The 24,327-nt window shown below is 57.8% G+C and overlaps 2 protein-coding genes and 1 pseudogene across 4 annotated transcripts in view; 1 reads left to right on the top strand and 2 right to left on the bottom strand.

The window, feature by feature from the left end:
* Positions 1 to 3,312: 3,312 nt before the first annotated feature.
* Positions 3,313 to 4,051, top strand: LOC307061724 (protein FAM246B-like; the record flags this gene model as incomplete). Its single annotated transcript, XM_079716993.1, has 1 exon — positions 3,313 to 4,051. The coding sequence occupies exon 1, from the start codon at positions 3,395 to 3,397 to the stop codon at positions 4,049 to 4,051; it is 657 nt and encodes a 218-aa protein (XP_079573119.1). The 5' UTR covers positions 3,313 to 3,394.
* Positions 4,052 to 5,253: 1,202 nt separating this feature from the next.
* On the bottom strand, positions 5,254 to 8,230 carry LOC307062442 (carbonic anhydrase 15-like; annotated as a pseudogene). The gene is made up of 8 exons: positions 8,164 to 8,230; positions 7,873 to 7,908; positions 7,228 to 7,379; positions 6,425 to 6,583; positions 6,216 to 6,324; positions 5,805 to 5,911; positions 5,554 to 5,720; positions 5,254 to 5,466 (listed from the first exon to the last, which is right to left on the bottom strand). The product of its transcript is annotated as a carbonic anhydrase 15-like (transcript).
* Positions 8,231 to 11,483: 3,253 nt separating this feature from the next.
* The window catches only part of DGCR2 (DiGeorge syndrome critical region gene 2), a gene marked incomplete at its 5' end in the record, with an annotated part of 71,508 nt that continues 58,664 nt past the window's right edge, over positions 11,484 to 24,327 (bottom strand). For both annotated transcript variants that reach the window (XM_079718003.1, XM_079718002.1), the window contains 4 exons: positions 11,484 to 12,001; positions 13,256 to 13,492; positions 14,202 to 14,354; positions 19,620 to 19,823. In XM_079718003.1, the coding sequence (XP_079574129.1) occupies positions 11,745 to 12,001; positions 13,256 to 13,492; positions 14,202 to 14,354; positions 19,620 to 19,823 (851 nt within the window). In that variant the 3' untranslated portion in view covers positions 11,484 to 11,744. The remainder of the gene's footprint in view (positions 12,002 to 13,255; positions 13,493 to 14,201; positions 14,355 to 19,619; positions 19,824 to 24,327) is intronic.

Genomic DNA, 24,327 nt, shown 5'->3' on the forward strand with positions numbered 1-24,327 from the left:
ACTGAACGCCCTCCCGCCTCTGTCGCCTCTGCGCCCTCACCATCTCCTGGCCAGCAGAGACTCGTCCTGGGCTCTGACGGGTGGGGGTGGGGTGGGGAGAGACAGGCGAGGCCACAGGGACCACCAGTGGCCCGTGAGGCAGGATGAAGCTGCCCAGAACTGTGCTGAGTGATGGCTTGAGCCAGACCTGCCAGCTTAGTCCACCGAGGTCCCACAACGTGGCCTGCACTCTGAGGGCCTAAGGGCACCATAGCCTTCCCTTCCCTAGAGCCCAGGGCCCGCGGTCCAGGCCCCTGCCAAGATGGCTTGCTCACCCTCCAAAGGCCCAGCCAGTCTGGCCAGATGGAGAGCACAGCCCCTACCCGAGAGACCTGGGCCACACCGCCCCTGCCAGGACCAGCTCCAAAACTAACCCCCATCCCACCCGGTGGGTGGCCTGCACAGAGGTCCTGTCCCCCTTGGGCCCTTGCCTGGTGTGCCCCCGCCCCAACACAGGCCCTCAGATCCCGCCGGCTTCAGGACCACCACCTGCCTCGCCACATCCCTTGCTTTGCCAAGAACCTGGTGGGCCTTCAACTGCAGAAGACAAAGACCTCTGTGCCCTCAGCACCCACACCCCCTCTACCTCGTGCGGTTGGGGACCTGGGGACCTGCATTACCAGATGCTCCCCTGAGGACTGTGAGGCTGCAGTCACACGGCTGCTCCCTACCCACCCCCCAAGGCCACCAGAGCTCCCCCAGCATGCAATGCCCACTTGGCTCCCGACTGCCCTCAGGCTCTGGGAAAGAAAACCTCCCGCCTAGGTGGCTGCCAGGGTTTAACTGCAACAGATTGCAAGGGTGACCACAGGGAAGTCACAGGGAGTGACCACCCCCTTCTCTGGGCAGAGGCTGAGCCCAGGGTGGTCTCTCCTCCCTGTGTTAATGAGCAGCTACTCGCCCACCTTGCCTGGTGGGAGGGCTGGCCTGAAGGCACAGAGCCCGGCTGGGGACAGCCCGGGGGGGTCGGTGGCTTCCCACAGACACAGCTTGCCTGGCCCCTGGCACACAGAGAGGGACGGGACTGGGGAGGAGCTGGGCCTGTCAGCACCCCCATACAGGGAGCCCCCTGGCAGGCTGGCTTCAGGGCTGTGAGGAGCTTCCGGGAGGACCTGGAAAGCAGGCCTGTGTGCAGCCCCCCACCCAGCAGTTCTGTCCCCTGAAGGGACAACAGCCATTTGGCTCTGACCAGCCATCTCCGGCCAGGGCACTCCAACCTGGCTCCGCGCCGCAGGCCTCACCTGCACCCTGGCCTCTCCACTGATGAACATGGGGCCAGGGTCACCACACCTTGCTTCCTGATCCTCACTGAATTTGACCTCTGGGGATCAGAGCCGTGCTGACCACCCCTGCCTGTTCGCCCCAACCAACACATCTGCAACTCCCCTCAGGACCCATGGGGTCCCCAGGGCCTCCCCTCCCAGTCTGTCTCTGCTCCTATCACACCACCTCCTTCGGCCTCTGTCTTCCCCAGGCCCAGGCTGCCTGGGCAGCCCACTCTAGGCCCTCCTGGCTCTCACAACCCTAACTGCTGGTCGGCAAATCTGGAGTCCCTCCCACACCTGCTCCCACCCTCTCGGCCTCCCTGCTGTCCCCTCCTGGGGACCTGAGGGTCTCCTGCGTTTCACAGGTAAGGCTCAGAGAGGGCAGAGCCCTCGGGTCACACAGCCTGGCTCCAGCAGGCCTGGAGAGGAATGCAGGGCTCTTGTGTCAGTCGTACTTTAATTAAGGAGGAGAGAGTGGTGGCCGGTACGGTTAACAAGGCTCTAGGGAGCAGCAGAGCCACAGGCTGGAGGTCCTGAGGGGCCAGGTGACTCAGCAGAATGGAGGGTCAGAGGGGTTGACAGAGCACCAAATTCTCCCCCCTCCCTGCACCTTCCAGAGCGACAGGCTCCAATGAATGAATGAACCGAGGGGATCCAGGCCTCTTCACAGTGGCCTGGGGCCAAGGTTGCCCAAGAACAGGGTCGACGGCACCCCGAATCTCACACACACACGCACACATGGGCACAGAGCTGCAGAGAGGGTAGGCCCCGCTGGGCCCTGGGGACACAGGCTCCAGTGGCTGTCTTGCCATCTCCCCTCCCAGCCCAGCCTGGATCCACGCCAGGCCCTCCCTCCCCACAATTTGCTGGGGAGGCCCCAGGGCACCCAGAGTCCTAACTAGCCCCTCGGGTGCCGTGAGCACAACATGTTGGCAGGGGATACTGCCTTCCAGAGAGGCCCACAGCATACTGCCCATGGCCCTCTGATGGGCACGGGCAGCAGTGCATGTGGCAAGGCACCAGGGTGAGAATGAATGGGGTGCAGTGGTAAGGTGGGAAGGACAGGAAAGCCAGCAGGGATGGCCGTGAGGGCCTTGAATGCCAGGCAAAGGAGGTGCACAGCTGGACAGGGGTGGGGTGGCCCCACCCGGGACTCTCAGCCCCAGATTCATTCACCCACGGACTTCATCCAACATCCAGCCCGCTCAGCACCACTGGGCCCGTACTCGGGATCCTACTGTGGATGGAGGTGGACAGAGAACAGAGCCATTTAATCATGATTGCGAGGGTGCTGTGGGGGAGGGGCCTGAGTTCCCTGGTAGGGGGTGAGATGGTCAAGGAAGGCTGCCCTGGAGAAGTGGGATGAGTGGGAACAGCCAGGCGAGGGGAGAGCAGGGGGCACATTCCAGGCCAGACAAACAGCCTAGGCAAAGGCTTAGCGGGTGAAGATGGTCACTGGGTTAGAGGAGGAAGAGGACAGGGCCAGTGCACAGACAGCAGCGAGGGATGGCCTGGACCTCCAGCAGCCTCCTGAAGGCAGGGGCCCAGCAGAGAGCAATGGGGATCTTGAGTTCAGGGGCAGAAGTGCATGTTGTGTGTGGGCTGTAGGGGAGCAGTGGAGAGATAGCAGCCTGGACTGTGGTATGGGAGGAGGTGGCCCCAGCCAGTGAGGAGGGCTTCAGGCCGTGACCACACCTGCCTTCCCCTGGCTGTGATGGGGACTGTGGCTTTGAGCAGAGTATGTGAGCTCGGTTCCCCACTCGGGGTTGGGCGCTTCCACGTCCCCATCACCTCTGCCCAGAAGCCTGTTCAAGCCCCTTGTTGGGACCCACTGACAGCGCAGCACCGCGGACAAGTCCTGCACACTCAAGTCTTTGGCGTCGTTCCCCCGGTTCCCCGGGGCCCCATTCGCCTAGGTTTCAGCCCTGCGGGGGTTCCGCGGGGCCCCAGGCCAGATTCCCCGAGGACTTGGTCGTTCCCACAGCCGTCCCGGAGGCCCTCTCCACGAAGCGTCTCCCGGGCCCCATTGGTCGCTAGGCTACGGGCTGGGGCTCTGGCCCGGCCGGGCTCTGGAGGCGGCGGCGGCGCGGATGGCGGCAGAGCCCCGGCGCCCGTGGGCCCAGGCGCGCAGCGCGTACGGTGCCAGCGAGGCGCTGAGGCGCGCGGTGTGCCGCTGGCCGGACCCCGAGCCGCAGCCCCACAGGCCGAGCCCCAACGAAGCCCGCGCCTCAGGCCGCCTGGCGCGCCTGCGGTGCCAGTTCCGGGCTGAGGCGGCGGCGCGGGCCGACGCGCCCCGTCTGCCACGGCTGGTGGAGCGCGCGGGGGCCGGGGAGCCCGAGAAGGCGCGCAGCCGCGGCTCCGTGTGCTCCGTGTGCGGGGAGCCGCGCGGCGGGGCCACCTACCAGGCGGGCGTCCTGGAGGTGAGCGAGCGGCAGCTGCAGGAGGGCCTGGCGGCCGTGCGCGCCGAGATGGGCGCGGGGCTGGAGGCGCTGCGCGCGGAGTTGAGGGCCGAGCTGGACGCCCTGCGCGCGCTGCTGCCGCCTCCGCCGCTCGCCCTCCGCGAGCCTCGCGGCCCCCGCGGCCCGGCCCTGCTGCGGGCGCTGGGCACCGTGAACGCCCTGGCCGCGGGCGCGAGGCCCACCGACAACGCCTCGGACAGCCCGGTCGACGGCGGCGCGAGCCGGGCCCCGGCCCGTAAGAACCTCAAGAAGACCCCGCCCGGGGCCCCGCAGGGCGGCGGGGATTAAGCGCAGGGAGAGGGAGCCCGGGGCGAGGGCCTGGCGCGCCGCCGCCGCCGCCGGCCGCGGGGCTTTGCTACCTGGGACCGGCCAGGTGGCTCGTGGAGCAGGGATTGGAGCGAGAAGGGTCCTCTGACGCCGCCGGTTAGCGCTCTGGTATCGGAACGGGCTGGGGAGTGCGGCCGGCTCCGCACAGCTGGAGCCGGAGTCCGGGCGGGGTAAAGTTCGGGCCAGGAGTATGTCAGCCTCCGAGAGTGAGCGCAACGGGAGAGCCCAAGGTCTCCTCTGTCTGGGGGAGGTGGTTGCAAGAGTATTTTCCTGAAGGGTCTCAGGGAGGAGGTCGGGCCTTCATGCACTGGGGTGGATGGAGAGTGTGACCCACACACCAAGTGACAGACACCGGGGACACGTGGGCTGCTGGGACACTGTCACCTGGACACAGGTTTACTCAGGACAGTGTCACTCGGATGTACGAGCACATTCTACCGTGGGCCCTGGACAGCAGCCTAACTCTAGCCAGCTTCACTCCCCTGACAGTCGGGCCCACCCTCTACTGGACAGCGTTGCCTGGACACAGCGCATCTGGTCAGTGCCCCCTGGACTCTCAGCTTTGCTTTGACAGTGACACGAAGGCCACTTACCTTAAGTAGCCTCACCGCAGGCAGTCACCCGACAGCAGTGTCTCTCCAGTGTCAACCTACATCAGACTCCACAGCCCATCTTCCCGGAGTGTCGCCTGGGTCGGGTCTCACCTGGTACAGACAGCCCTTCACTCACTGTCCCTGTCACCAGGACACAACACTCTGTGCTGCAGAGCTGGGATCCAGCAGCTTCTCACCTCTTGGCCTCTGGGAAATGGCAGCTGGAGGCATCACTAAACCACACAGTGTCTGGGGTGGTCAGCCAGCTCGTTTGTAAAATAAAATAGTAATCTTAGGCTTTAGCAGGTGGAGTTTCTCCTTCTGTCTCATCGGGGGATTCAGGCATAAGATGTAGGATGGGAGTGGGGGTGCCTACTCCCCGAGAGGGATCTGGGGAGGTCTGGGGTTCTGGATGGGGTCTGGGACTGGCTGTGGTGGGGTCGGGAAGGGTGGCACGGGAGGCCTCCGTGGGAGCTGCGGTGCGCCCAGGCTGCCCCCCTCCCCCCAGCCACAGAAGGCCAAGGTCACTCTGTGAGTCGTTTATTGCGGGAAGGTGGTCATGTCTACATCCTAGGGCCCCTGCCAGAGCCACAGGCTGAGCCCCAAGCCCAGGAGAGCCCCGTGCCCTCGGGCCGGGGTGGGGGCTGCCGCGCGGACCGAGGCGCTGGGGGAAGCTACAACCCTGCGTACTCCGAGAGGCTGCTGCGGCCGGAAGTTCTCCGTGAGCGGCGCGGGGCGGGAGCCGGGGGGCCCGGCCTGGGCCACGATCCGGAACTGGGCCACCTGAGGGTGTGGGGCGGAGGCGGTCAAGGCGCGGCGCACGGGAGGGCGGGGCGGGGCGGCTGGCGGGGGGAGGGGCGCGGGCTGTACCTGTGCGCGCCCGATGGGGACCGTGTCCTCGAAGACCGTCCAGAGCACCACGGGCTCGCAGCACTGCGTGGTCAGCGACCCCGCGTAGCGGTAGAAGCGCGAGAGGCCAGAGGCGCCCAGCAGCAGCGAGGACAGCGGGAAGGTGGACGCCAGGTTCACGGAGGTCCCTGGGAGAGAGACGGCGGCGGGTCGGAACCAACCTCCCGGTGTCCGGCCGCCCCGCCCCCGCCGCGGGGAACCGCGCCCCTCACCGCGCGCAGACATGTTCTTCAGGCCCCACAGACGGCCGAAAAGTTGGCGTTGTCAGAGTCCTGATCCTGGGAAGGGGGCTCCAAGTGAGAGGGGCTCGAGCGGGGGTCTTAAAAGGGGGGAACACTGAGAGGGGTATAGGGGAGACTAAGTGGGAAGAGAGGTGAAGGGGGTTTGCTGGGAGGAGGGCCACCCCCACTGACCCTGCAGGTCCACCCCCACTGACCCTGCAGGTCCACGACTTCTCACTGGCCACACCCCCTCACAGAACCCGTTCATCCTATAAAGCCTCTAGGGGCCCCAATGCCCACCCAAGATTACACAGGCCACCTGTCCCCTCTGCAGACCCCCATGGACCCCCTTTCTTGAAAGCAGGCTGTCACACAGCAGCCCCCCTCCCTGCCAGGAGGCACACGGCCCCTCCCTCGCTGTCAAGAGCACGGCCAGCACTGCCAGACCATCAGGGTGACCTCGGGCTACCCCTATGCTCTGGTACCGGGTGTTCATATGGACCACGTGCATCTGGGGAGACACAGACCATGGGAGGTACCCAGCTACTCCCACCAGGCTGCCCTGGCCTCCATGGGGCACTCCCGCCAACCCTCCCCATGACCAGGCCCACCTCCATGGGGCGGTGCTGCCCGTCCAGGCTGTGCTCTGAGCCTGCTCGCCCGGGGCACCAGCCAGTGGAAGTGCAGCTGCAGGGCACGGTAGGATGGTGGTGGCAGCCTGGCGTCCTGCATCTCCAGCAGGCTCTGCGGGCCAGTGTCCATGCGGAGCACTGAGGGGGAGGGAACAAATGACACCCTCTCTTTCCCCCACTCAGCTGCTCTCGTGCCATTAGGGCACAAGGTGCGAGCAAAGGTACCCCCTCAGGCCAGTCTGCCCCCTGGCTGGGCCTCTTTGGAACTATGACACCCTGGGTGTCCAGGCCCCTCTGCTGGCCGGCCAGGTGGGGCTCCACAGACTGCAGTGGAAACCCCCGACCCTGCACGGAGGGGAGAAGGCAGCCTCCCGTGGCGGGGGTCCTGATCCACCTCAGCTATGGGATTGTTGGAGGTTGTGGTGACTCCAGGAGTTCTGACCTCTGGGTACGCCCTGACTTCTGGTCCTCGGGGACAATGGCTGACTGCTACTGGTAGGGGGTTCCTGGCACCTCTATGTGGGGGTTCCAGACCTCCATTGGGGGATGTCTTGACCACTGTGTGTGGAGCTTCCTGTGCCATTTATGGAGATTTTGATTCCTGTGGGGGCATTCCCATCCTTATGTAGAAGCTCTTAATCCATCTGTAGGAGTTCCTGACCCTTGTGGGGGGATCCCTGGTCTCTGTAGGGTGTCTCATCTCCTGTGTGGGGATCCTGATCCTTGTGCAGGGGGTTGCTGTCCCTGTCTGTGGAAGGGGGGGCCTGACCCAGGGTGCTGACCTGTATGACCATCATTCTCCAGGGTCCACGGGCCTGGAGGTGCTGAGTCAGCCTTGGAAGATGAAGGGTCCAAGGGTGGGGTCCCGCGATGTTTATGGGGGACTGGCCTGGGCCCCCACAGGCTGGGGCCATCTCCTTCCAGTGGGTGGGGCCTGGGGGAACAAGTCTAGGTCTCTAGGGGGGCTGAGACATGGGGGTGCACAAAGGTGGCCCTCCTCCCCCCCACACACACCCAGGGAAGAGCCCCCACCTGACAGGTCACAACTGCCACCCCCCAAACCTGGGCTGGCCATAATGTTTGCAACACCATCACAGGTACAGCCTCTGCAGGCAGCTGCTCCACAGGGAAGGGGCCTGGAAAAGTCTGCTGGCACCTGGCCACATGCCAACTTTGGGGACCTCCACGACCTGCTCACACGTGGGCTGGCCACACGGCACGCTTATGGGTCCCGCCTGATGTGAGCAGCTTGGCACACACAGAAGGACTGGAGAGCACAGCAGCCACAGACCCGGACACACACAGAGGGGGCTCCCAATCGTTGCGACCCAGGACTACAGACAGAAAACCCGCAGAGACCACAGAAGTGCAGTGGACACAGGACACAGACCAGTGCCACACAGCCTCACACAACACTCTGTCCTCACCACTCTTTGGGTCCTGTGAGTCGTAGCACCAGGCACCTGCAGACGGTGGGAGGGGACTGGGCTGACACAGGCCATCTGGGCTCTGAGCGCCATCCCAGCCAGGGTCCAAGGGTGGGAGCACAGGGCTTTGGCCAGTGGATGCCAGGCAGACTCTATTCTCCTGTAGCCCCAATTCCAACCTCTCCTCCCCAAAGGACGCACCCCCCCCCACTAGGGGCAGGGCATAAAGCGGAGAAGAGGGAGCGTCCGGGGAGGGTAGGGCAGAGCAGAAAGGCAGGGTCCTGTGCTCACCCTCCGAGTCGGCGCGCACCACCAGCGGCACGGCGAGGAAGGCGAGCGCCAAGCCCGGGGACCGCATGATGCAGCAGTAAGTGGCGGAGGACGCGGGCCGAGGAAGCCAGTGAGGGCGGCGAATTTACCAGCGGGGTGTTAGGGGCGTGGCTGAGTCCCGGGGGCTCCAGGCGCGGGGAGGGTCGGAGGGGCGGCGCCTCCAGTGGGGAGACAGTTGGAGCTCGCCAGGCACTCGCTCTGATCCCGGGGCGGGGACGGCTGCCAGCAACAAACGCAGGCGTCGACCCAAGCTGCACGCTTTCACGGACCCCCCCACCCCGCAACTATTCCTGGGTGGGGGGATGCTATTATTATGCCCATTTACAGATGAGGAAATGGAGGCTGGAGACCAGGAGTGACACGGCAAGGCCACCAGAAAGGACGAAGTTCGAGGGAGATGGCACCTTGGATTCTAGTGCCTTGACTTGGGGGGCTGGGGTGGGGAAGACGCCCCAAGACCACAGCCTCTCTCCTACCAGCGAACCCCTGCGGACCAAAGGGTCTGGGAAGCCGCTGCTTCCTCCGCTCCGCCCCGCCCCGGTGGGACCCCGGCTTCCGCAGCAGTTTCGGAGGTCCCGGCGCCCAGCGGACCCCAGGCTGTGGCCCGAGCCCCAGTCGCTCTCTTGGAAAGCGGGGTTCCGATTTCCCCGCCCCGCGAGTGGCCAGGAGGGAAGACGACGCACCGGAATGCGCTCGGCGGGCGCGCCTTCCCAAGCGCGAGTGCCGCGCCCCGACTCCCCCGCCAGGCGCTGTCCGCGGTGCTGACCGGACCGCCCGCCGCCCCGCAGGCATTCAGGCCCGAGGGCCGCCTCCCCAAGCCCCCAGGGGCCGCACCAGTGCCTTTCCTAAACCAACCCCTTGCCCGCCCAGCGCGAAGACCCACCCGAAGCTAAGTCCCCTGGGCGCCCTCTTTCCTCACATCAGGAACTGAGAAATTATTGAAAAGACCACGGTCAGAGAACGGAAGGGATAGGTGTCTCAGAACCCCACGCCTGCTTCCAGAGGTGGCCCAACTCCTCCACGCAGCCACCTCTGCACCTGTCCCTCGGCCCCAACAAGGCTGGAACCTCCTGCTCCAGCTGGGGCCGCACCGAGGACGGACCACACTACTTCCAGAACACAAATTTATTTGGCATTCGGATGAAACGGTTCTCACAGCATCTTAAGAAAAGAATTAGTGCCAACCCAACCAAAATAAACCCAAACTAAAAACCCTTAGTGAAAGGAAAACATAAACAGGCCTTGAGACAATGGCCTATAGACACCCACCCCCACCAAGCAGGCCAGCAGCTCTCACAGGAGCACAAGACTCTCAGCCAGGGCTGGTTGGGATTCGTCTGACCACGGAGCACAACCAGATCTCATGATGGTTGGCCTAGGCCAACCCCACCTCTCCCCTTGCTCCCCCACCCCCACCCCCAGTGGAGCTCAGCCCCTGGGGCACTAGCTCCTGGGGACACTGCGGGCAGCAGGCAAGGCCTGAAACAGTGCTGCACGTGGGCTGAGCAACCCCAGAGCCCTGGCCTGTCCAGAAGCAGGCCCCACTCTGTGGCCCCCACAGCCTGCTTCAGGCCACCCCTTAGTGACTCCCACACACCCAACTGGCCCAGCAGTCCTTCGGTCCCCAAGGAGTCCCCAGTCCCACACATCTAGTGCCAGCCGCCCTGCCCTGTACACACGGGTCTGAGGCCTGGGCCAGAGACATGGGGGCTGGGAGGGACCCTGAGCTGTTGGGGCCAGGCCCCTCTGGGGCTCCACGGGGGAGCCCACTCCAAAGCAGGAGTGCTCAGGACCCTCACCTAGCACCAACAAGGCCTGTGACAGCTGCTCAGTGCCCAGAACACAGTGGAGGCAGGACACGCTTTCTGCTTTGTCTTCAGCAGCCAGTGCAGCCACTCTCCAGTCCGTCCTTGGCAGCGGGAGTGCAGGACTGCTCGGCACGCAGCCTGCCTGCGTGGGGCCGCCTGCAGCACTCTGGCTCCTGTGGGCCGAGTCCCAGTCTGTGGGCAACTTGAGAAGCTCATGCTGCCCAGGGAAGAACAAAACGGTCCCCAACGGGAGACTGTGAGAACGTGTCCAGAAATAGACTGTGCCAGCGAGGCCTGTCACCACAGAGCACCCACTTCAAGTCATCCCCCACTCACTGCTGGTCTGGGAGGGCGCGAGGGGCCAGGGAAGGGCTCCCTGCTCTCAGCTGAGGGCCACGCCTTGGGGCCGCCCAGCACGCCATGGCTGGCCCTGGAAAGGGGGGCCCCAGGCCTGAGTCCCCGTGTACCGCCACCACCTGCAAACACTTAGACACATACGCACACAGATACACATGCACACAACAAAGAAAAGATCCAGACATTCAACGTAGAAAAGATATGAATGTGCTAAAAATCGCACAAAACCCGCTTAACCTCCAAACCTCAGAAATGCTAAAACCCCGTGTCAGGAAACAAGACCACTGCCCAGAAACAGGCAACAGTGACCCTCAGTCAAAGGCCCCCCAGGGTAGGACACCCAGCACCTCGCTGCTGGGGACAGGAAGGTGGCAGGCGGCCACCGGGCACGTGGCTCCAGTGGTGGCGGTGGTGGGCAGGAAGTGGACTTCTGGGAGATGGACAGCCCAGGATGTGAATTTCAGCCATCCCTCCCCCCAAAGACACAACCCTTATGGCACAAACAAGGCGGGGTGGGAGCAGGCCAGGCCCAGGGGCAAATTCAGCAGGAGTGGGGGCTCCAGAGGGTAGCAGCCAGGAGCCAGCCCTGGTGGAGGATCCAGGGCCAGGACACTCATACATGGCTAAAGGCCCCAGCCCGACCCCAGAGCTGCCCAGGGCGGGCCACGTATCGCGATGCTGGGGAGAAAATGGTTGGGGTGGGACCCAGGCCTCCTGGTGTGGAACTGGGTTTCACGGAGCCCAGCTGGAAAGACAGTACAGAGTCCAGCCTCCTTCCCAGCTGCCCTCCTCAGGGCTTTGGGCACCTCGGGCACCAGGCCAGCCCCCAGCCCCCACAGCTGGATGTTCACAACTGGACCTGGGGGACCACCCCCAGAGCAGCCCTTGTGGCAACCTCCAAGGCCATCTGCCCCGACTGCACTGACAGTCCTCAGACACCCGCCACCTGGGCGCGCCTTCTTGAGCGGCGGCTGGCAAGGCGCGCGCAGCAGCCCGGGCTCCTCTGGAGGGCGAGTGGCAGCAAGCAAGCCCATCAGAGCTGGAGTGTCCAGCCCCACTAGAACGTATGGCGCCTCCTTTGTTCCCTGCTCCTGACATGTGTGGTCTCACGAACTCTGTCATCCTTCTGCCGTTTAAAAAGAAAAATACAGTGACCCAAAGCTACGCGTGTGTTTGAAGCCCCCAAGGACCCTCGGGCAGGTGCTGGCGCCCTGGGGGCTGGTGCAGTGTCTGTGTGTGTGCCCGCCGTCATGGGTGCAGCTGTGCAGCTGGGTCCAGGCTCACTCAGGGGCCCCTCAAGTCTCCCAAGGGGATCAGCGTTTTTCTTGATGGCAAACAGGTGCTCCCTGCCCATTTGGGCCACGGACCCGCCGTCCTCTACACCACAGTATTGAGGGAACTTCGGCTGTGGTGGCCGCCCCCCGGCAGCGCCTCTGTGGCCAGGGCACTGCCACTCTGGGCAGGGTCAGGGGGCACGAGGAGGACACTGCTGCTGTCGGCTGAGTCTTCCAGGTCGGCCAGAGAGGCCCTGGGGGTGGGCGGGGGCTGCTCCAGGCGCCGGGGCGCTGCACCCTCACCACCACCATCCCCTGTGGTCGGTTGGGCGGCCTCTGCTGGCTCAAAGGCGTCATCATCTGCGGAAGGAGATGGGGGTCAGCAGGGGGTGGTCCTGGCTCGGGGTATGCTCTTCCTGCTTGCCTGCTCCCACCAACACTGCCGGGCAGGGGACAGCCTGCCCCACGGGGCTCCACCGTGCTCACCCCGCACCTTCGCCATGCAGTGGGCTGCGTTGGGCTGTAGCAGGGGTACAGCTGTGAGCAAAGCATGATGTGTGCGTAGGGGACATGCTTTGACTGAGTCAGCAGATCAAAGGGAGGGGAGGGGGAAACCCTCTCAGACTCTGGGGGTCCAGGCAGGGCTCACATGCATTAGACATGGGCTGGAACACGGGGGCAAGTGCGGGAGATGGGCCAGAGTAGGCAGCCCCGCCAACTGTCTGGGGGTCTGCAGAACATCCTGGTCTGAGGGAGACCTGGTGGCAGCCCCTCCTTATTCCTGCAGATGCTCTCTGAAAGCTCGGGGCTCAGGGACCCAGCACCACCGTTCCCCTGGCCGACATCCCCGGCCCAGCAGTCCTGCCGTCCTGCCCCGGGGAGCATTTGCTCCCCTGCAGCCTGGTCTATGGAGGAATCTGAGACTCGCTCTCCCAGAAGCATCCCTCGTCCTACCCACCCTGGCCCCCTGGACAGCATATTGTGACAATCAGTGTCCCAAGGACAGAGGTCAAATCCAAGGCTTTCCTGCCTGTGCAGACCACAAAGGACGGGACTAACTGACGGGAACAGACCAAGAACACAGCAGTGCCAGCCTTGCAAAGCCCAGCCTGCTGTGTTACACGTGTTCAGGGAATCGGGATGGGACACCTGCGTGCACACCAGGGACAGGGACAGGTCAGGCCATGGGCAGGACACCTGCCGTTCTTTCTGCTTCGTCTGTGGGGAATGATTTTCCACAGTATCAGATGAACAACAGACTCAAGTGACCGCTGGACAGGAGGGCATGCCGAGGGGGTGTCTCCTCAGCTCACCACACGTGCACCATGCCTGACAGCCCAGCATTTGGGCACCGCGCTCCCCACAGGGCCCTGCTGAGGGAGCCCCGAGGGCTGCTCACTAACAGGAGTTCCCGGGAGGGAGGCAGGGGCAGGAAGACCACTGCCAGTGGCCATCTGCGACCCTGGGAAGAGTGTGCCCACCCCAGACAGTGGGACCATCTTAAAGGGAAAACCAAAGCAAAAGCAGAAGGCTGGGCAGAAGTTGGGGGGCCACAGGGCCTTGGCCCGCATGCCAGCTGGTTGTGACCCATGGCTTCCTTGCCCTGAGGGTCACCTGCAGGGTCGTAGAACATGCTGTCCGGGTTGATGGAGGCCTCGTAGGGTGGCGGCGGGTCATCGGGTTGGTCGATGTCTGGGTACTTGTACGCGGTGTAGGGAGGGGGAGGGTCATGGAAATGGAAAGTACCGCCTTCCCCATCGTCGGAGAGGTGCAGCGGTGTGAGGCCTGTGCCGAACCCGTCTGGGCCATAATCAAAGCCGGGGATCCTTCGGCCGAGGTTGAAGTGGTGCACTGGGCGGTCGGAGAGAGAAACAAGCACGGAGCTGTCACTCCTGGGCTGGACCTGCCACGTCCAGGCCCAGGGCACCACGCACTCCAACAGTCACATGACTGTGCCCGGCTGCTACCTGCCATCTACACTGGGAGCCCCACCCACCCACCCACCAGCTCCGGCCCGCGGAACCCAGGCTCTCAGCACATCTGGGCCTGACCCGCGACGGCCTCGGCGTGCTGCCCACCCTGCAGCTCCATCTCCAGGAGGGCGCACCGTGATGCGGGGCCTTCAGACCTGACACGTGTGCCTTCGGAGGCCCTGGAGCCCTAACACGGCAGCTGTGGTCCCTCGTCACCATGATCCTCAGCCCCCCTCCCCACAGGGACTGGGAAGCCTCCTGGCTTGCTCACTGAGACAAGGGGGAATCTCAGAAACTCTACGCAGGCACAGGCTGCGGCAGAGAACGTGGGCTGAGGAGGGTGGGCCATGCTCCCTAAGCTGCCACCAGCCATGGGTGTCCAAGGTTTTTAGCGAGCAGGCTGCCCCGGCAGGTGCCCACACACCCTGGGGGGCCAGGGCTGGTGCCCCTCCCACCACACTCGTGTGACTCAGCCCGGGAGTGGGAGCAGGAGCGGGCAGGGCACAGCTGCCGGGCAGCCCTGTCTTCCTCCTCCCTGCCCTGGGACCACCGCCGAGCCGCTGTGGGTGGCCGGGCTGGGCACTCACGGTTTGCTCCAATCAGGGACTCAATGCGCTCCCGGCGCCTCTGGCGCAGCCGATGGACCATGAAGAGCAGCAGCGACAGGATGAGGAAGGAGGACACACAGCTCACAATCAGACGCATCCCGCTGGCCATGGAGTCCAGCAGGCTGCTGCCGTCTGTGCGGACGGGGAGAGCTGCTCTCAGGAGGGGGGTTGGCACCCCAGGCAGTGTACCTCCTGACCCCTCTCAGTACCAGGCCCCGCACACAGCCACTGGGATGCCGCAGCCCGGCCTCAGCCCCTCCTGAAGGCTCTGTCGCTACCCCATTCCCCACCCGCCCCCATCGCTGGGGTTGAGCCCCGGAAGCCACTCGGGGCTGGACGGGGTGCTGAGCAGGACTGCACATCCGGCCGCAGCACCCAGGTCCTCCCTGATGCAGGGGAGCTGAGGTCAGCAGGGCTGTGCCAGTGGCCTGAGTTCAGAGCTTGGCTTCAGTCCTACGGGGGGCCCAGAGCTCTCTGCCCCTCCCCTGCACCCAGCAGTGCTCACATGTGGAGGCTGGGGTCATCTGGACCCCACAGGTGATCAGGAGAGGATGCAGGTGCAGCTTCCCCAGAACCCCAGAGTCCCTGTTTACAGCCCCTATCTACCCTCAGCCCTGTGAGTGTCTGTTCTGATTCTTTTTTTTTTACCTTTTTATTTTATATTGGAGTACAGTTGATTAACAATGTTGTGTTAGTTTCAGGTGTACAGCACAGTGGTTCAGTTAAACATACACGCATTGGCTGTTCTGATTCCTGACCTCCCCACGCCCACCCTCCTGCCCGCCCTCGCTGTGGGTGGGGAGCCTGGGGGCCACCGCCAGGGACTCGACTGCGCACTCACGGTCTCACAGGATGGAGAGGGGGCACCCAGGGAGGAAGCGTTCACAGGGGAGCCCCCCCCGCCAACTCACGCTCCTCTCCCCATCGGGTCATAGCGCCCGCGCCCGAGTAAGGCTGAGCAGGGCCTGCTCTGGGCCAGCTCCATGGTGGAGGCCCAGGGTCCCGCAGCAGCTTCCTCGAGGGGTCAGAGTCGGGCCTGCACCCGGATGTTTTGGGGCAAAAGTGGTGGGGGCCTAGGGCCTGGGCAGCAGCTCCATGGTGAGCACCAACCCCGCCCCACCAGCCAAGCGTCCCCAAGTCCTCTGCTTGTGGAGGCCGCAGCTGCAGGACGCTCTGCTAAGGGCCCCGTGCCTCTGACTGCATGTGTCCAGGGGCCTCACCAGGGTGACTCTGCACCCCCGGGGACACTGGCAGCTTCTGGTGATACCTTTGGTGTCCCCAACAGCAGGCGGGGGAGGCACTTCTGGCACCTGGTGGGCAGAGGCCGGGGATGCAACTCAACATCCTGCTGGCCACTAGCTCAGGGTCTGACCTGCCCTGCCGGGCGCACACCAGGCTTGTTGGGCGCTGCTAAGAGAGGTGCTGGTGCAAGGCAGAGAGGGAGAGAACGGTGTCGGGCATTCCCAGGGCTCTCGCCTACGTGAGGTTGCCACTTCCGAGTCACAGAATTGGAACCAGGGGGATCTGGGAACACCTGACTCCAGATGCAGCGCGGAGGCCAGGGAGTTTCACGGGGCAGGAGTGACCTGAGCCACGGGAGCCTCTGTGTTCACTCCCACTTCTGCAACAGCCACATGGGCAAGTCCCCAACCACCAGCCCTGAGGAGACACTTCACAGCCAACACAGGTGCCAACTGGATGGCCAGGTCACACTGGCCCTCCTCCCACGGGGCCAGAAAGCTTCCCCCAAAGCTGCATTTACTGCTGACAACACTGGAGTAAATGCGTGAAAGGAAACATCCTCTCACCAATTAGCTGCTGTTCTGATGCCGGTCTCAAGGGAACATTTCATCCCCGTCCGGGAGGAGGGCTGTCAGCCCAGGGGGCTGCTGTTAATTGGCGGCCAGCTCAGAGACCCCCCGGGGGGTGGGTACCTAAAGCAGCAGGCCTCTGCAATGACTAATTCCTGCTCAGTCCTAAAATAAGCCCAAGGACACGGCCAAGGTCCCTGACCGTCATCCACGGTACTCACCAGGAAGAGGCACCAGCAGTCAGACATGAAGAAAAGAGTACTGTCCCAGGGGGCAGAGGCCAGCCAGGGGCCCCCGGGGGCCCTCAACATGGCAGGTCCCTCCATGGGGTCCGGACAGTGCCAGGCGGGGCTGCCTGCTGTGGTGCAGGCTGCAGGCCCCTGGCCAGCCCTGGGCCCCGACAGAAGACACATAATGCTGCAGCAGACACTGCTGAATGGAAGGGGCCCCGGAGGCCGCTGGCCTGACCTTTGGTCTGATGCCTGAGCCTGCCCAGGCCTCCCCAGGCCACCACGAGGAGCTTGGCGCCCCACTGGGCTCGGTGCCAACGACAGCATCCAGTCTCTGCGGAGGAAGCAGGTGGAGCCGAAGCTCAGCAGGAATCGGAGGCGGGTGCCTGGTCCCTGATGCGGGTGCTCTGCTACCGGCTGGTGCATGGCCAGCACCTCACTTCTCGGCCCCAAGCCCGGGCACCAGCGCAGGACGAAGGAGAGGCCGTTGCTCAGCGTCGATTTGTTTCCTGAATGAGCCGAATGACCGTTGAACATCTTTTCAGGTGCTTGGCTGACTTCGTGCATCTGCTCTGGTCAAGTGTCATTTTAGAGCCTCTGCCCATTTTTTAAGAGGGTGGTTTATTCTCTTATTATTGAGTTTTAAGAGTTCTTTATATACTCTGAATACAAGACCTTTGTCCGATTTGTGTTTCTCTGTTGGTGGTTTATCTTTTCATTTCTTTAAGGGTCTTTCAACGAGCAGAAGTTTTCAATTTTGATGAAGTCTAATTTATCAATGTTTCTTTTGTGGACCATGCTTTTGATCTAAAAATGTTGCGTATCCCAAGGTTACAAAGATTTTTCTCCTGTTTTCTTTTAAAAGACTTAATTTTAAAAGAACATATGTTGGGGGGGGATAAACTGGGAGACTGGGATTGACATACACACACTACTCTATATATAAAATAGATAACTAATAAGACGCTACTGTGTAGCACAGGGAACTCTACTCAATACTCTGTAATGGACTATATGGGAAAAGAATCTAAAAAAAGAGTGGATATACGTGTATGTCTAACTGATTCACTTTGCTGTACACCTGAAACTAAAACATTGTAAATCAACTATACCCCAAAATTAAAAATAAAAGAACATATGTTTTCTTCTAGAAATTTTATAATTTAAAGTTTTACATAGGTGAATGACCGTTTTGCAAGAAGTGTAGTGTAAGGTTAATTTTTTTGTTTTGCTTATGGATGTCCAATTGTTCCAGCTCCATTTGTTGAAAGATTATCCTTTCTTCATTGAATTGTCTTTGTACCTCTGTTAAAACAGCAGTTGACCACATAAGTGTAGACTATTTCTGGACTCTCTATTCTGTTCCACTGATCTATGTGTCTATTCTTTTGCTAAAAAATCACACTGTTCTGATTATTATGACTATATAGTAAGTTTTATATCTGGTGCCATGAATCCTCCAACTTTGTTCTTTTTAAAAACTGGTTTGGCTATTTTAATTCCTTTGCCTTTCCACATAAATTTTAGAATCAACTTGTTAATGTCTATAAAAAAACTCTGCTGGAATTTTGGGAGGTACCGTACAGAATCTATAGATAATTGGGGGAGAATTAACCTCTTAGTGATATTGAGTCTTCTGATCCATGAATGTGGTATACCTTTCCTTTAATTTATGCCCTTGATTTCTTTTATCAGTGTCTTAACGATTTGTAGCATACAGACGGTGTGCATATTTTGTAAGATTTATACCTAAGTATTTCATGGTTTTTGGTGCTACTATAAATGGTACTTTTCTTAAAATTTTCAATTTCCAAATTTTTACAGGTAGTATATATAAACATAATGGATTTTTGCATATTGATCTTGTATCTGGAGACCTCGCTAAACGAAACACATTTATTAATTCTAGTAACATTCTTGTAGATCCTCTGGGATTTTCTACGCAGACAATCACATCATCTACAACAAGAAATGATTTCATTTCTTCCCTTCTGGTCTGGATGCCTTTTCTGACATTGCCCTTGACCTCCCATACAACCCCGAACATGGTGGTGAGAGCAGACATCCTAGCCTTGTTGAAGGAGATATTTTCCTGGTGTTTCTTTCCTTGGTGCAGTGTGGGCAGTTCCCAGAAGAGGATGCTTGGCCTGGGAGGCAGTCAGAAGGCTGCAGAAGCAAGGCCACAGTGTGGGGCAGGGTGAGGCCCTGACTGGGCTGTTCTGGCTGCACTGGAAAGAGGTCTGTGGCAGCTCTGATCCTGCCCAGATGCCCTGAAGGCCGTGGTCTGCTGAGAAGTCCTCAGAGATGGGTGGGCTCCACGGGCCATGCATGCCCACAGATAAGTCACCCTTGTATATATTTGGTCATTCTTACAGAGCCTGGACAGAGTAGTCAAGGCAGCAGAAGTCAACTCCTGAGAAATGGAACCAGGAACCCAGGTGAAGAGACTTGTGAAAGCCAGCATTTGACTCCCGTAGAAGGTGAGTAAGCTGGAGGCTGGAGTGATATGGCTGGGGCACAGGAGACCTGGCAGGCACCCAACTGGCTTGTCAGACGTCTGCAGGCACGTGCCCTTCAGTAGCAGGTACCATCTACCCTGTGGGACGGGGAGGCCTGAGCGCACCCCAGCTCCGTGTCCCCTGCTGGCTCCTTGCAAACATGGCCTCTGCATGCACCACAGCCAGCCACACGGGTTTGGGATACACGCCAGAGCACCCGGCCTGCCGAGCCTCAGCCAGCCTGACGCTGTCTGGCTTCCCCTGATGGCCCTGGGGAGTAGGACGGCTCTCGGTGTGTGGCCCTCGCATGTGGCTCCAGCTTCCCTCCATAGGCCCTGCCCAAGCCGTCCGCTGTGGGGCCCACAAGCTCGTGTCGCTCACACTGAAATTCATGCTTCTGTTTTATGTTTCTCTTGAGGTCGTGAATTCACAGGGAGATGCCAGCTGCTCTGGCATTGAGAACAATCAGCTGCATGAGTTGCTGTGCTAAGGGCTGAAAGGACAGTCCCACCCGCTGCTCTTTTATCAGAAGTGGAAGGAGGAGGGTCACCCAGAGACCACATGGCCCCTGGCGTCCACTGTGAGTCACCACCGAGTGGGGAGGAGTTTTATGTCAAAACTGTGGGTAATATTTAATGTTTTTCTTAAAGATTCTAACAGTAAAGACTGATAATGGCAAGCAACAGAAACTGTCATCACCTTCCACGTCACCACACTCAGAAGCAGGAAGAGCTCCAATGGGGACCACGACGGAAGCCAGTTCTGAGTGTTACCAGGAGAGGAGACAGGCCTGCAGCCCTTGGTCACAGCTGCCATGTGAACACGCAGCCCCACGCAAGGCCGAACTCGCCATCTCACCTGGGTCCAGGCACATGAACTTGCAGCACTCCTTAGGGTCCTTGCGGTACTGCTGGCAGCCCTGGGGCCGCTCACAGAGGGCAGCTACGCACATCTCGGGCTCCCCTCTGTGACAGGTGCAGCTCAGGCACGGATCGTCCCCTTTGGGGGTGAAGTAGAACCCTTCATCCACAACGTTGTCCTTGATGTCGACACATGTCTGACCTGCAACAGGAAGAGATATGTGGGTCACCAGCCAGAGGAGCCCTGACTCCCCACCCGGGGAGTCCTCTGCATGACAACAGAGGAGTTGGCAAGATGGACCTGGAGCACCCCCTTCCAGGGTGGTGGGTCTGCCCATGGTCACAGGGAGGGGCTGAGAGGCCACCCGGCACACTGTTAGGACAACACGCTGCTCAGCATACCTGGCCACGAGCAGACAGCAGGGACAGAGAGCCCGGGGAGAAGTGCTTGCTTTCAAGTGCCTAAGCACATTACATGTGAGATTCCCTCCATTATAAAATGCAGGTGTCACAAGTACCAGCCCTTTTAGCATCAGAATGTATCTCAAATGAGCCTTGGGAGACGGTCCCTTGGACCTGAGACACACAGTGAATTCGCGCAAAGCCGACTGGGACCAGAGGAGGAAGAACTGCTGGTCTGAGACAAGAGGGGGTGAAGGCGCAGGACCTGAAGCGGGTAGGAGACACGCCCAATGCTGGGCATGAGGGCTGAGGCAGGGGCGTGGTTCTCCTCGGGGACATGAGGAGGAGATGTTCTGGTCTCTCAGTGGGGTAGGGACATCTAGGAAAACTCGCAGAAGACGCCACACCTCGGGTCTGTGCCACACTTGACTGGAGTCAAATCTGTGTAACCCACGTGATCAGGAGTGTGCAGGGCAAGAAACTTACATAAAACTGTTCCTGCTCGAACAGAGGGAGGAAGGATGAAGAAAATGAGCAGAGCCCTTGGAGATGCAGGAAAACCATCTGGAGACACAACGGACAAAAACGTCCACATTTACCGCAAAGCAAAATCCTGCACATCTAGGAAGCTCAACGGACTTCAAGTAGGATAAACACAAAGAACTAACACATCAGACATGGCATAGGGAGAAAGCGGGAAGTCAGAGAGGATGGAAATCTTAAAAAGAGCAAGAAAAAATGACACAATACTTATTGTGAACCCCAGTAAGATTTCCTGCCAAGAGGCCAGAAGGCGGTGGGCTCAAAGGAAAAGCTGTCAACCAAGAGTTCTCCATCCAGCAAAGCTGTCTTTCAAAAATGAAGACTTTCCCGGGTAAACAAAACCTGAGAGAACTTGTGCTTTCTGACTCCCAGGATAAGAAACACCAAAGGAAGTTCTGCAGCAAAAAGCAGGTGACCCTCAGAGAGTAATCTGAATCCATACAAAAAACCAAAAAGCACTAGAAAAGGCAATTATGTAATTATAAGACAGTATAAATGCGTATTTTTCCTCTTTTATTCTCTCAACTTAATTAAAAGGCAGTTGCATAAAATAATATATGTATAGTGTAGTGTTGGGCCCATAACATATGGAAAGGTAATATACCTGGAATGTATGTGCCAGTGACAGTGAAAGAGGTGTGTGGAAGCAAAGCTGCACTGCGCAAAGGAAATGGCTGCAGATGGTAAAGCAATTACAACTGTGTAGTGTTGGGTTTTTAACGCTAAGAGATCTAATGTATGCAGGACTCATGCTGCAAAGAGAGGTAAAGAGAACGGAGTTTCACAGAAGTATGTGACAGTGTGATTTAGAAGAAACATATATTTGGTCATTTAGATGACCAACATACACTTCTCATATACATTTGGTCTTCGCCCACAGTTCCTGGCTCACAAATGCTTGGAATTTCCTAAGTGCAGAGAGTGATACAGGAGTCTTTTGTTCTGTGATGAAGTGACTTTTGGAAGCTGGTTGCCAGGAGGACCAACCCTGTGATCAGAGGGTTGGAACTTTTGGTTCCCATCCCTTGATTTCTGGGGAAGGGGTGGGTAGGGGCGGGTGGAGGTTGAATCAATCACCAACGGCCAACGATTTAATAAATCATGCCTATGTAATGAAGCCTCCATAAAAACCCAAAAGGACAGCTTTTTGGCCCTTTTTGGAAAGCTTCCATGGCACGGAACCAGACCGTTCTGCGGGCCGCTGTGCTGGGCACCGAGCTCCCCAAGAACAGAGCTCCTTCGTTGGGGACCTCGCCTTATGTGTCTTCTCATCACAATAAATCAGTAATCTAGTGGGTAGACAGGTTTCCTGAGTTCTGTGAGCTGTTATAGCAAATTAATCAAGCCTGAGGAGGGGTCAGGGGAACACCATTTTACAGCTACCACTGGAAAAGAAGGAGACTTTAAGTAAAACAAACAAAAACTACTATGGGTAAAAAAGAGCTTCAATTAATAATTGAAAGGTTCAACTCACCAGGAAGATATAATAATTATAATGGCTTATGTCCCTAACAACATGATCTCAAGAAAGATAAAGCTAAAATTAGAGAGTATCAAGGAAAAATGGATGAATCAACATCCATAGTGAGAGATTATAACATGTCTCTTTCAAAAAATTGATGTATCATGCAGCCAAAAAAGATCTGAGCAAGAGCACCAAAAAGCCTGAGCTACCAGATGTATAAAAACCCTGTGGCTGGGAGTTCATAAAGATGAATCAAAGAGGCAAACCTCCAGTGAGACTGATCAAGAAAAAAGGAAGAGTACGTAAATGATATCAGGAAACAAAAGGAGAGCACAATGACAGACATACAAATGCTTCAAAAAAAATCATAAGCTATTATTTAGATTAGATTACATGGGCAATGCCCTAGATACACATGACTTACCGAAACTGACTCAAGAAAACTAGGAGATGTGAATACGCCTATAGCCATTAAAGGAACTAAATCAGTATTAAAAATTGCACATGTATACACACACACACGCACTCGCATGTGCACGCGCGCACACACACACACACACACGTCTTAGCTCTGCCCATTGAAAGGGCATAAAAGCAATGAGCATTAACTAGTGCTCAGGTCCTCCAAGGATGATTCCAGAGAGTAAAAGATGAACTTGGAAATGCTCAAAGAATGATGCAGACACGTCAAAAGGACAGCCTGTGTAACTTTTTATTTCACAATGCTCATGAATCCAAAAGCTTAGGGAAGAAATGGCTCAATTATTTGAAAACCACAAACTATCAAAAACTCACTGAAGAGGAAATAAGACAATCTTGATAGTCCTATAACCATTAAATAAATTGAATTCATAATTAAAAAGCTCTCCCCAAATGGTTTTACTGGAGAAGTCTACCAAATACTTGAAAAATTAACACCAATTCTATATAACCTTTTCCAGAAAACAGAAGAGGGTGGAACATTTCTCAACTCATTTTGTGAGGTCAGTGTTACCCTGATACCAAAACTGGACAGTACAAAAAAAGAAAACTACAGATCAATATTTCTCATGGACTTAAATGTAAAAATCCTCTGTAAAATATTAGCAAAGCAAATTCAACATTGTACTCAATGAGTTATACACTATGGCCAAGTGGGATTTATTCCAGAAATGTAAATCTGGTTTAATATTAAAAAAATCAGGGACTTCCCTGGTGGCGCAGTGGTTGAGAATCCATCCACCTGCCAATGTAGGGGACACCGGGTTTGATCCCTGGTCTGGGAAGATCCCACATGCTGTGGAGCAACTAAGCCCGTGTGCCGCAACTACTGAGCCTGTGCTCTACAATCCGCGAGCCACAACTACCGAAGCCCGCATGCCTAGAGCCCATGCTCCGCAACAAGAGAAGCCACTGCAAAGAGGAGCCACCGCAATGAGAAACCCGCACACCACAACGAAGAGTAGCCCCTGCTTGCTGCAACTAGAGAAAGCCCGCGCAAAGCAACAAAGACCCAACACAGCCAAAAATAAATAAAATAAAATAAATTTATAAAAATTAAAAAATTAAAAAATCAACGTACTCCACCATCTCGATAAGCTAAGGAAGAAATACCATATGTTCATAAAAAATGATGCAGAAAAAGCATTTGACAAAATCTAATATTTATAAAAACTCTTAGCAAGTTAGGAATAAAGGGAAACTTCAACTTGATAAAAAAATACCTGCCCAAAATACCTATAGCTAATATGATACTTAATGGTAAAAGGAGTGAATACATAGCCCATAAGATCAGGATACCTGTTCTCATCATTCTTATTCAACACAGTGCTGGGAGTTTTAGGTATTGCAGTAAGGCAAGATAAGCAAGTAAAAGACACAGAGATTTAGAAGGAAGAAATAAAACTGTCTCTATTTGCAGATAACATGACTGTATATATAGAAAATCCCAAGCAATCTACCAAAAAACTTCCTAGAATAAGTGACTTCAGCAAGGTCACAGAATACAAGATCAACATACAAAAACCAATTACATTTCTTTACACTAACAATAAACATATATAAGCCAAAATTTAAAACACATACATTTACAACTGCTCCAAAGAAAATGAATTACTTAGATATATACTTACACATGTAGAGGATCTGTTTGCTGAAAAATACATAATGCTCATGAAAGAAATAAAAGAATATCTAAGTAAATGGAGAGACATACCATGTTCGTGCATTGGAATATTCAACATTGTAAAGATGTACATCTCCCCAGATTGACCTATAGGTTTAATGCACTTCCTATCTAAATCCCAGCAAGGTTTTT

Source organism: Hyperoodon ampullatus (assembly GCF_949752795.1).
Source record: "Hyperoodon ampullatus genome assembly, chromosome: 13".
In the NCBI taxonomy this organism is placed as follows: Eukaryota; Metazoa; Chordata; class Mammalia; order Artiodactyla; family Ziphiidae; genus Hyperoodon; species Hyperoodon ampullatus.